The sequence below is a fragment of the Anolis sagrei genome, chromosome 3 (assembly GCF_037176765.1).
Source record: "Anolis sagrei isolate rAnoSag1 chromosome 3, rAnoSag1.mat, whole genome shotgun sequence".
In the NCBI taxonomy this organism is placed as follows: Eukaryota; Metazoa; Chordata; class Lepidosauria; order Squamata; family Dactyloidae; genus Anolis; species Anolis sagrei.
The window spans coordinates 141,049,035-141,062,224 of NC_090023.1; the positions used below are offsets into that span (position 1 = coordinate 141,049,035).

The following is a 13,190-nucleotide window of genomic DNA, read 5'->3' on the forward strand; positions in this document are numbered from 1 at the left end:
TTCCACGCAGCCCTATATCCCAGAATATCAAGGCAGAAAATCACACATTATTTGAATGTGGACTCAGATAATCCAGTTCAAGGCAGATATTGTGGGATTTTCAGCCTTGATATCCTGGGATATAGGGCTGTGTGGACGGGCCCTGGGTTTTATGGCTTTGTGGAAGGGCCTTCAGATAACCCAGTTCAAAGTGGATATTGTGGGATTTTCTGCCTTGACATTCTGGGTTATATGGTTGTGTGGAAGGGTCCTCTGATGCAGTTGCAAAAGGCTCTGCCTCACTGCAGACTTACCACAAGTTCAGTGATTCATATAAATGAGTTGTAAAGAAAGGAACTGGAATGTGGGGCATATCAAGAATTATAAAGCATTAAATTTGCAAAGTAAATTGTTTCAATTATTCTTTTACAAAAATATATATTTGGGTCCTGGCACTCCTATCAGATTCATAGTTCAAAAGGACAAGCAGCATGGGAAGCATGAAAAATACAAGGCATTGGAACGGGTAGGGCTGCTGGTTTTATATCTGGAAACTAGAGATAAACATTTTAATTGGTTTGTTTTTACTCACAACAGTGGGAACTATTTTATCTGAATACAACATTTGTGCGGCTTTTTTAAAGGTAAAGGAAAAAAAGGAATCTTGTGGCACCTTTAAGGCTAAGCAATTTATTTCTTCATAAGCAATAGCCTCCATTCCCAAATGAATGTTTAAGGTCTTAGAAGGTAGTTTAAGTGATACTGGTTCATCACATTTACAATTTAAAGGCACATGGGCAAGTAGGACATGTCAATCGGAAATATAGGCACACGGGCAAGCTAGGGCAGCCTGGCAGTCAGAACCCCGGGGGGTCATGAGGTGGGTTTCAGAGAGTTTGCCAAAGACCATCAGAAAATATATATTTTGATGGTCTTAGGAACCCTTTTGACAGAGAAGACTGAAGATCTCTCCGCCTGTCCTTCCCTTCCTTTTTGGAAACAGACAGCAAATCCTCCCACCAAAAGGCCTCCTCCACTGTAATTGGTCTGCCTCTCAGCCAAGGAGAGGGCTGTTTCTGAGACTCCAAGCAGGAAGGGGAGAGCAGGTGTGCTTGGTGCATGGCAGCGTGGCATGCATGCGTGGGCAAGGGAGAGTATGCAAGGCTGAAGAGAGGCTTGTACCAATGAGTCCCTTCAAGGCATGGAGGTTCTGTATGGGAAGTTTGGCCCAATTCCATCATTGGTCGGGTTCAGAATGCTCTTTGGTTGTAGGTGAACTGTAAATACCAGCAACTAAAATTCCCAAATGTCAAGGTCTATTTCCCCCCAAACTCCACCAGCGTTCACATTTGGGCATATTGAGTATTTGTGCCAAGTTTGGTCCAGATCCATCATTGCATCCACAGTGCTCTCTGGATGTAGGTGAACTACAATTCCAAAACTCAAGTTCAATGCCCATCAAACCCTTAAGTTATTAAGTAGCAAAAAAATATTATTTTATGGTTGGGGTCACCACAACATGAGGAACTGTATTAAGGGGTCATGGCATGAGGAAGGTTGAGAAACACTGGGCTAGGGCATGAGTCTTAAGATTTATTTATTTATTTATTTATTTATTTATTTCGTATACTTCTACCCCGCCCTTCTTAACCCCTGAGGGGGGACTCAGGGCGGCTTACAAAATGGCACAATTCGATGCCTACACAATACTACAATAAACGTATAAAAACAGCAGTTAAACGGTTAAACAATTAAAACAACAATATATATCACAGTCAATAGCCAATCTCAAGCACAGCGTTCACCAACTCAAGATGAAAATCATAGGCAATCTTATTGTTCTCAAGAAAATTGCCAAAAGTGGGAGCAACTTTTTCTCGTAGCTACTACTGGTACACACAGGCTGAACTATGGAAGATGCTATGAAAAACTTACCTGCTTGCATACATGTGAGGCAACTGAAAGATATATACACACCCAGACAATTATTTTGCTTAATGTAAGTGTCTAATGCTAGGAGACGTGAAAGTGTATTTAACTGAAACGGAGAATGGTTAAAAGACTTCAGTTTTATTTATAGGGATGTTTTTCTCAGACAAAATAAAAACCCTTCCTACTCATGATAGAAAATGTGCTGCTAATACCCCCATTTACTTTGATTTGCATACACTATATGCTAAGCCTACATACATTTTGTCAAAGGTTTATTTTAGCTTTTAAGAGAACTCACAAAAATGTCAGTCACAACATTTCTGTCTAGCATGCAGTTAATTGGCTGTAATTGCCATTGAAAGTGTGGAAATCCTTATTTTTAGAAGAAATTACTATGCTTTGTTTTAAAGCCTAAAGTTTAAAAACCATTTAATGCAAATGCAGAACTCCTCTGCTGGTGACACCACTTGTAGAACCTCCCATCCTACACTCATTTGTACATCAAACAACTGAAAAACTTGAAATAAGACTTAGTATTTCATCAGACTTGCATTGCCAAAATTATGAGCTAATTACAGCTCAAGTATTCAATATCCCATTTTCGGGGGGGGGGGGGGGAGGTGGGTGCAACTTGCAGTTGACATCTTACTAATAATCAATCATTAGGTAACACATTGACTACAGCAAATATTTTGATTACTAAATTCAGACCACTAAAGAATGGCTTAGTAAAATAAAACGTACGACCGACCAACCAACATACAACCAAGTTAGGAAAGTCTAAGTTTTTGAACTAGGCACAAACTGTTAAGAAATGTATTTTCTATTTAAGGTTCTTTCATAAGCTGTTGGACCAGTTGCCATTTAATCTGTACCAAGATATATCCAAAGTAGAAATGTTTAATTAGATCATTCTCATATTAGGTATTTATTTCTATTATGTTTTCCAATTACACAAAACAAGGCATGTAGTTTTTTGATAGTCCACTCTTTTAAATTAATTTTTGTCATGTCAGGAGTGACTTGAGAAACTGCAAGTCACTTCTGGTGTTAGAATATTGGCCGTCTGCAAGGACATTGCCCAGGGGATGCCTGGATGTTTTTCCACCCTTGTGGAAGGCTTCTCTCATGTCCCTGCATGGAGAGCTGGAGCTGATAGAGGGAGCTCATCCGTGCTCTCTCTGGATCGAACCTGCAGCCTGTCGGTCTTCACTCCTGCCAGCAAAAGAGTTTAACCCACTGTGCCACCGGGGGGTTCCGGTTTTAAATTATTTTAAATTATAACTGGAACCCATTAATCTGATACATGATTTTTTTTTTACCATATGTTGAATTGATGGATTCTGGTTGACTATTAATTAAAAAGACTTGAAAGAGCAGAAGTGGGATGACTCCAGGACTGACTCCTTTCTTGCGCACACTCCTCCCACCAAGATAAATCAGCCATTGTTAGAGATCCTGAACCACCAGAATTGCAGAAGAAAAAGCAAGGATTTCCTCTTCAGAGTTGTTCTTCGCTGTTTGTTTTAACTTCGCTATTGTAACCCAATAGATTCCATCAAAAACAATCCCAGGCAAAAATATCATTGTAGGCTATCATTCGTGCCAGAGTATGATTGTCTTCCAAGGTGGAGTCTTGGTGGTGAATCTGTAAGTGATTGTAGAGATCTATTCTAGATGCATGTGGTCTTTCGCAATGAGGACATACATTTCTAGGTGGAAGATGGTCCCAACAAGAATTTGCTTAACATGCCTTCTGGTTGACATGTTTTTCTTTCACCTTTTATTCATCCTTCTTCAAAATCCACAGCACTGTTGGGAACAGCTGACCTCCAGTTAGAACGTTGGAGGGCCATGGCTTCCCAGTTCTCGGTGTTTATTCCACATTTTTAAGGTTAGCTTTAAGCTCGTCTTTAAATCTCTCCTGCTCTTCACTGACATTCCGTTTTCCATTTTTGAGCTGAGAGTAGAGTAATTGCTTTGAGAGACAATGTTTGGGTATTCAGACAACATGGCTAGTCCAGTAAAGTTGATGGACATACACTGTTCATTTATAATTTTTCTCAAATTTGAGCAAGCCATATAAGGGGAAAGCAGGACTCCTCATCAAGACAGTCCAAAATCCCTCACAGTTATTTGACAACAGCCAGCTTCAACTTATTCTGGGATGAAGATCTAGCATGGAGGAGTCAAATAGTGTGGGAAACAATGCATTTCAGGGGAACTGTATTAATGATTTCTGTACTCAAAAGTGAAAATAAGGATCAAGTAAATAAAAATCTTCTACTGTTCATGGCATGTGCCCCAAGACTAAAAATAGAGAAAACCTATAGGAAAGTTAAAGAGTCTGACAATAAAGAAATGATTAAGAGAATATGGGAGATAACTCTATTGGAAATGTTACACTATACATTAAGATTAGCAAAAGGAGAATTGCAAGAAGATGTATTTGGTAGCACTTAGAAACCATTTATTATCTTAAGGTGTTAAAAACAATGGTGAATTTAATCCACCAAAAGCAAGTAAGACTGTGGTTGAGCAATGAATGAATACATTACAATAATTATATGTAAAGGATAAAATTTGAATAATGTAGAAGTAATAGAATTGACAGTGTTGTATTTTTATAATCTGAGTAATGGGAGGCTTGGGAGGGGATATAGATCTGGAAATAGAAGATGTGAGAAGACAATGGTATTGTGTTTTAAATGTTTAAATAATAACAGAAAGGTTAGGGACCAGAACACTGTTAACTAATATTCATTATGTTTCCACATTTCAACAGTTTTCCATTTTTGACAGTGTTCTGGTGCAAGGGACCCCTTTATATTGTCCTATGTTTACACAGCATGTCAAATTGCATTATGAATCAAAGGGATAACAGGATTATCCATAAGCTACATAAAACTAGAACTATTAGAAAAAACATTTTGACAGAAAATTATGAGTCTGGTTTCTTTATGGAAAAGTTATATATTTACAGCTTTATTTGAATGCATTTAACCAGCAAACAACTTTAAAGTCACCAAATAAATTATTAAAAGGAATTGTGTACATTAATAAGGCCATATTCCTATAAAGTTGAATTAGAGTCCTTGCTAACCTTCCAAAGATATAGCCAGTACTGCCAAGCCAGAAGAAAATGTGTGTCATAGTAAGTTCAGATTATAACCAAAAAACCCCTTCAAGGACAATAGTAATGAGGCTTCAACTCCTGATTACACCTCTATACTCTGCAAAGAAAAAGTTGTCCTAAAGCATGTAAAGATAAGATAGGAATAGTCTCCACATGAACATTCAGTGCTTTAGTTTCAAGGATGCTGTGTCCACACACAATGGTAAATATATAAATACAAGCAGCACAGAATGGCACACAAGGAAGTTAGTATTTCTTCCATTCCATGTCATCTGGAGGATTGACTTCGACTTTCCTTTTACCAACGTCAGACCAGTTTGTGCTCAGAACTGTCCCACCAGACTCCATCTGCAAAAATAATCACATATGTTTTAGTTTACACACACACTTTTAAAAGAATACCAAAAATCTCACCAATAGAATGAGTTATCTCGGCTAGAGAAAGTCTTACTGCTCATGTGAGCAATTCTCAACGCTTTTAAGTACAATAAAGAGATCAGACAATTATCTCCACAATTTCTGTAAAACATGTAAAAGTTTGCTCCACAAACTTTTAAGGGCTTGTTCAATTAAATGCCAGGAAGTAAAGGCATTTTGGGGGGAAATGGTGAAAAAACTGAAAATAAATTCTTGATACAAAAAAAGGGAAGTCTGGTAAATAGATTTGTTCTTTCTTTGGATATTTAATAATGCTTCCTACTACGTTCAGAACACAGCAGAGATGTAATTCTACATCTTGTCATCTGCTTGCAGCTCAAATCTGACTTATGGAAACCCTATCTTTGGGTTTTCTTCTTGGCAAGATTTATCCAGAGGAGATTTACCATTGCCTTCCTCTAAGCCCAAGACATGAGAGAAGGCTCCCACTAGGATGGTAAAATATCAAACATCCCGGTGTCCCCTGGGCAACGTCCTTCAGACGGCCAGTTCTCTCACACCAGAAGAGACTTGCCGTTTCTCAAGTCGTTCCTGACATGGAAAAAAAAATCTCGAGAGATCATGAACTTGCCCAAGATTGAATGGCAGAACTCCTTGGATAAGCAAGTATTTGAAGCTAGGTCTCTAACAAATCTGGTCCAACGCTCAATCGACCTCACCACACTGGCCCTCTACTTTCTAATATCTATTATCTATCTATCTGTCTGTCTGTCTATCTATCTATCCAGTTCAGTTTTCTCTAAAATGTCTTAGAATTAATTTACCAAATGTTCCAAGATTAAACAGGAAAAGCTGCACATAGTTGGGGAAACAATTTAAGATTTTTTTTAAAAAAAAAGCACCCCACTGTATAAAAGTACAAACAGGACTCTTTCAAATTCATAGTCATTTAACAACAACAATCTGAATTAACAGTTCAATAGCTGTATAAGATGAATGAACAAATTTACTTCACCGTTGAGAATAGTGCCATAGAAAGATTAGCACTAGTTTAGATCCTAAGCCATCACTAAAGCCAATTTATGAGGAGACCTGCTGAGCTGAACTGCATATAATTACTGTTTCCCATAAATATAAAAATATGTACATCAATATGATTTTAAAATGACTTTTTAAGTTACTTTTGTTAACAATTTTTCTTTTTAAAAAGTCAAAACAATTTCAGTTTAAACCTGTAAGACATCTGACTATCCAAAATCCCAACAGCATATCATGTATGTTTACAGTGATGTATTTATTAAGTTTTGCCACTATTGGATATAAGCTACACAGGTTTTGTGTAATGAGAAGGCACAGTTGCTCCCTATGCCACACTTTGTGTCATCATCCACTCATCTTCTGCAATGCCTACTGTTCAGTGAACCTACTGTTCACTGAACCCAAACTTTACTCTGTCTCACCTTCCTTGGGGTGTATCTATGCTGTAGAATGAATTTAGCTAGACATCATTGTAACTGCCTTGGTTCAACACTATGATATCCTGGGAGCTGTAGTTTTACAAGATTTTGGGTCTCCTCTGCCGAAGAATGCTGCTGCCTCACCAAACTACAAATCCCATGATTGCATAGCATAGAATCATGGGCAATTAAAGGGGTTTCATGACATGATGTAAAGAAGAGGAGAGGTGGAGAGAGACACAGACGATTAAGGAAGGAGATATCAATAGCAGGAACAAGGAAAGGGGGCTTGGAGAGATATCAATAGGAGGAAAGGGGTTGGAGAGATATCAATAGGAAGGAAAAGGAAAAGGGACTTAGAGATGTACAGACACACTTTGGCTCAGCACTAAGCCAGGGAGGGAGGGGAGAGGCCATTCGTAGCTAGCAGCCATACATAAGTCTGTAACTCGGGGACTGTCTATCTGGATATTAGACTCAGTTCACATGCTATTTTGCCACATCTGCAGCCATAGGCTTATCTATCAAAGTTAAGCTGGAATAAACTAAACATAACATGGAAATCCCAAAGCTCTAAAGCAAATAAAACAAGACAGATAACTTACAAAAGATTTGTTCATGGCACGTTTCACTTCATCTGTACCATCTGAGTAAATCTGCTGGAAAAGTTTGTTTAAAGCGGCATCGCCCTCCAACTTTTCACTCTTTTCCTCTTCTTTGAGCTCTACCACCAATTTGTCCCAGTTCCTTGTATAATGAGAGGAAGATGGGTAGAGAAGCATGGATTCTGAAATGAAAACAAGCACAGATATATGAAATCTGAAACTAAAATAATCCCAAAAATCTAATTTAGAAATGTCTATGGAATCTAAGGAACTTTACTGCTACCGGTTGGGGGGAAAAAACCAGTAACAATAAACTTGGTAATACAAAATATACCTGTCTTTTGTGCTTCCTTATACATTACAAACAGAAAAAGGAGCAGTGAGAGACAATTGTGAATGCTTTCACTTTACAGAACCAAGTATTGGGAGGGGCACCAAAAGTTACGACACAGTAACCTCATATCATCTGTGTTTTAATATCTATAGGTGACTATGTTTCTATTGTACACACTCCATTTGAAACAGCTAAACTAATATCAGATAAATTATTTATTTAACATTGTCTGGAAAGGGATACAGCAGACTCTCAGTAACCAGCACCCAAGGGGTTTGGTAGATGCAGGATGAACACAGTTTCTAGTTGCTTGCAAATTACTATTAAAAGTAGGCCTAAGTAATACTATACCCCATAGTATACCACATCATAAATCTTGTACTGACTTGATACTAATAGTAGGCTTGTGCAATTCGTCTGGAGGGCGATGCGTTTTTGATATACGAATTTCATTGGGTACCCAGATGTTTTCCGGGAGTCTCCTGAAAATCAGCTAATGGAAATATGTTTTCGGCTAGGCAGTCAAAAGATCCAGGAAGATGCGATGGGGAACTTACGAGGCTCCCCTTTCAATTCCTGGGACCCTTTCCTTTCTTTCTTTCCAGTAACCTGGGTTTGAGGGTTAATGTGCTCCTTTTCTTTCTTCCTCTCAAGGGAGCCTGGATTTGAGCAATGGCGTAAAGAAAGTATCCTTCCTGGAACCCTTTTCTTTATTCCTTTCAAGGGAGCCTGGGTTTGAACAGCAGGGTAAATGAAGCACCCTTCATTTACCTTTTTTTTTTTCTTCTTTTCAAGAGAGCCTGAGTTTGAGGAAAAGGGTTAAGGAAGCACCCTCCCCTTTCGTCCTTTCAAGGGAGCCTAGGTTTGAGCAACAGGATTAAGAAAGCATCCTTCCTGGGCTCCTTTTCTTTCTTCCTTTCAAGGAAACCTGGGTTTCAGCACTGAGGTAAAGAAAGCATTCTTCCTGGACTCCTTCCTTCCTTCCTTTCGAGAGAGCCCATGTTTGAGGAACGGGGTTAAGGAAGCACCCTTCCTGGAACATTTCCTTCCTTCCTTTCAAGGGAACCTGGGTTTAAGGAACAAGTTTAAGGAATCACCCTTCCTGGGACCCTTTCCTTTCTTTTTTTCAAGGGAGTCTGGGTATGAGCAATGGGGGGAAAGCAGCACCCTTCCAGGGCTCCTTTTCTTTCTTCCTTTCAAGGGAACCGGGTTTGAGGAACAGGTTGAAGGAAGCATGCGCCACATGCTCCTCAATAGAAGAGAAGAAGCCATGCCCGACAGTCACGTGGGCCATTTCGGGCCAAAAAAATATATGGTGGCTGAGCCCTTGCCATTACAGCCATCCGGAGAAGCCAAAGAAAAATGGCTAAAACGGTCCATGCACAAGTCTAACTAATAGTGAAATACAGTAAATAAAAGCAAATGAAAATAACTTAATGTAAAACCGTTTTACTGTATTATAAAAACACCTTTTTATTTAAGATACTATTTCTTTGACTTTATTTTGCAAAATGCTTGAGTTCTGGTGTATTTACAAGAGAAGAGAATGCTAGCAAGTAATTTTTTTTAAGTAGAAACCAATATAGAGTATCTTTTTAGAAGTGCTTCTAAGATACTTAGCCATGACTTGGCAATGACCTGTGTTTCTGTTTTGTTTTCTGGTTACTATACTAACACTCTACATGGTGTGTCTTCTTCCTGGAAAAGCTGTAGGCACCAGACTGGCAGCTAGGGAAAAAAATTCTGAAAGGTCTTTACTATGCTGGGCTCTTTTTAAAAAATGTACATTTTTGCTTATTTTATACCCCAACTTTGAGTTTGCACTCTTCTGCAAGAGAAGAATAAGTTTCTATTATGTTGCTGTGAGTTTTCTATTGTGTTTCCAGATTCATTAGAAACACAGATATTTGTGAGTTTGCATGCAAAGAACAGTCAGGACGTTTCAGAACACAAGACAAAAGAACAACTGCAGAGGTGAAACTACATATATTCATAAAATACAGATAAGATATCATATTACTCGTTTGCATTTTTCTCAACTCCAAAGGAGTCCAGTCTAATTCAAGCCATTATGTCCAATTCCAGTAATGGCTGTTTGAGCGCAAAAATCAGTGCATTGTCAGCACAAACTTTTGTAATGCATTTTCATTTGTATAATGCCAAATTTTTAAGTTTGTGTTTTTAAATAAATTAGAACTGTACCCCCAATTCACTTCTGACACGATAATTAAATAAATGTGTAGGGTAGTTATAACAGCTGGTTCTTTGTTCTTGCACATCCTTCTTATTAAACAATTCTGGTTACAACGAGCTACAACACAGCACCACAAACCTGGTGTAAATTGTTTTACTTTAGGAGACGCTTCATGTCCTTCCAGTTTTTCCCATCGTATAGCTTCTGGTTTCTTCATCTTTATTTCAATCTATAGAAAAATAACAAGAAAGTCTTTTAATGGATTCTGGCAGCGCCAGTACATTTTAGGGAGAAAATTCATGAAGGTTGACAAAGTTGGTTAACACAGTAAATATACAAGGTGTATTGTACCCATTCTTGTTTATGTGGATGTTTTTCACATGATCTGGGAAATTTTCTTTTAAATGTGAAATCATGCTTGAGTTGTAGCCATCTAAAAAGACTATCCGCTGCCAATCCATCTCTTCTCCTATCTTGCCCTTGGCATTATAAGCTATTAGTCTGAATTTATAACAGAACCTGGGGTCTTATGGTGTTATCTTTGAAGAGACCTTTGAGATACAACAGAAAGTAGGTCACACAATCTATTAACATTTTAATTTAAAAGTAAAACAAAAATTACTGAGCAAGTTAACTTTTCTATGTTAAATACCCATGTTAGCCAATTATGCCATTAATGGCAACAGAGAAGAATTAGCATGGCAGGGACAACTGCAAGTACACATAACTATCTTGTAACCTACAACTGTTATTGTTCACTACTTGTTTGCTCCTACTAGAATGTTAAATGAACCTGATGCTTTTCAAAATTGAAACTTTCCTTTTTTAAGACTTTGTAGAATAAAGAGCAAAATGAGGGCTTGTTTTCTGGTGTGAGTCACAGTCATCAAAATGATGTAAGGGAAAGGTGTTTTGCGCTTCTTAAAATCCCATATAATGTGCCCTCAGTATTTGCAGCAGATTGGTTCTAGGATCCCCTATGGACACAAAAAAAGATGCATGCTCAAGTCCCTATTAAAAATGGCACAGAGCAGCCATTATAGTTCTATTCCTATTTTATTTCAATTTCTGATTTTATAACTAGCCAAAAAAGAGATATCAACTAGATTTTCACCTCAGAATAGCACATATAAGAGCAAATGGGTTTTTTTTCTTCACATTTTGCAGTAGGATGAAAAGTTTTATCATCCTTCTCAAGATCAGAGCTCACAGGGGGCATGCATGAACTAATGTGTTCTGGCAGAAAGTTATACTCAAGCAAACTTCATAGCTCTAGCCAAAACCAGGGTAACCCAGGGATCCCTGTAGCTCCAAGAACAAAGGCACCTCTGTAAATGCTCACTCTGAAGAATTTCTTATAGCAAACTATCCAAATACCTTGTCACAAATCAGAATTCCTACATCTGGGTACCATGACATTTTCTAAATTTATTATCCATGTGAGAGTGTGTGTGGCTTAAGCAGCCTATTGAATGTTAAAGTACCATTTACAATATCATTTTAAAATAATTTATAACAGGGGGTTTAATCTGGCTGTCTTCTTGTCATATTGATTTTCCAGTTTTTCTTTAATAGGATAACCTAGGGATTTTCAAACTGTGAAATATATAAGTGGCCGAGATTTGAAAGTAAAATTAAAACTACTGTGTTTTAAAACAGTGCACATTCTTCCTCCCTCAATTCAGGGAGCCAACTGATTAATTGAAAAATAAAGATATATATGAAGGCCACAGAGTGAAGAGGGGGCAGCCAGGAAGACAGAGCCCCATCAAGTCTTGTCCATCTGCAGTTGAGACTGAACCCCAGAACTGATGGAAGAACAAGTGGCTATAGAAACACAAGGGCTAGGAACCCGAACGACACTGCTGCAAAACTAAATAGCTAAAATTCAAATCAAAATATTATCCAAATTTAAGCTATTCGGGCAGAAATGGAAAAGAATAGCACAGGATCATATATTTTGACAAATGGTAGATTTGCATGAAGCCCAAAGGAGCAGATCAACGACAAATCGGATAAAGGAAAGGAATAAATGCATATAAGATATATTCTAGCTAGCATAACAGCCAAAGATGATAACAGGCCCTCACATTTATCTGGACTGTCATTTGAAGCAACAGATCCAGAAGGACCCCCACACCATCTTTCAAATTGCAACCTCAGCCAGGATTGTCTGACACACCTACAAACTCAGTTCAGGGCACTTAACTATAAGTAACAGCATCTTTTCTGGAGTCAGCATCAGCTTGTTTTCCCTCATCTAATCTATTTGCTTCACCACAGAAGAAGGTGACACACAATAATCAGCGAAGGCTTTTTTTTAATGCATGGAGAAATGTATTTGAGAATCACTGACGTAATAGCACCTCGTCCCATGCTTCTGATGATCTCTCTAGATGTTTTATATAGATGCTAAAAAGCAATGGGGACAGAAAAGCACTATGCTAAACAACAGCGAAAATTTCTTCTATCTTAAAAAGTCGAAAACAAACAAGTTGTAGCAACATTTAGGTTTGTAAGGCCTCTATTTCTAAATAAAATACTAAGCACAGATATATAAAGTGGGAAAGGACCACAAGGGTCATCTAGTCTTGAGAGATAGTCATCCAACTGAATTCATGTTTTAGTCCTCATGACCACTGAAAAAAAGCTTATTCTTTCTTTTAACATTGCACCCCTCCCGACACGGGTATCATATTGTTTCCCCGAAAATAAGACATCTCCTAAAAATAAGACCTAGTAGAGATTTTGTTGAATTGCTAAATATAAGGCCTCCCCTGAAAGTAGGTCCTAGCAGTTTTTGTTTGGTAACATGCTCCCCCTGGTGGCCGGAAGCTGCAAGATCATTACAGTCTCCAGACAGTGTGTGGGAGCCAGGTGATTTACAGCCCTTATTTTTTGTGCTCCTGTGTGTGAGGTCCAGTATATATGACAACTACTGTACAGTACATAATATATTTTTTTTGTTCAACAATAAATGTGAATTTTTCTTCATGGAAAAATAGGACATCCCCTGAAAATAAGACCTAGAGCATCTTTGGGAGCAAAAATTAATATAAGACACTGTCTTATTTTCAGGGAAACAGGGTATCATCTCTCGATAGGAGCCACAGTGGTACAATGGGTTAAACCCTTGCGCCAGCTGAACTGCTGATCTGAAGACCCAAAGGTCAGT

The 13,190-nt window shown here is 38.2% G+C and overlaps 1 protein-coding gene across 4 annotated transcripts in view; it reads right to left on the reverse strand.

Moving 5' to 3' along the window:
- Positions 1–4,864: 4,864 nt before the first annotated feature.
- Positions 4,865–13,190, reverse strand: part of SUGT1 (SGT1 homolog, MIS12 kinetochore complex assembly cochaperone) — a 29,356-nt gene continuing 21,030 nt past the window's right edge. For all 4 annotated transcript variants that reach the window (XM_067466917.1, XM_067466916.1, XM_060769374.2 and 1 more), the window contains exons 11-13: positions 10,154–10,244; positions 7,488–7,669; positions 4,865–5,395 (exon numbers count right to left, since the gene is read on the reverse strand). In XM_067466917.1, the coding sequence (XP_067323018.1) occupies positions 5,294–5,395; positions 7,488–7,669; positions 10,154–10,244 (375 nt within the window). In that variant the 3' untranslated portion in view covers positions 4,865–5,293. The remainder of the gene's footprint in view (positions 5,396–7,487; positions 7,670–10,153; positions 10,245–13,190) is intronic.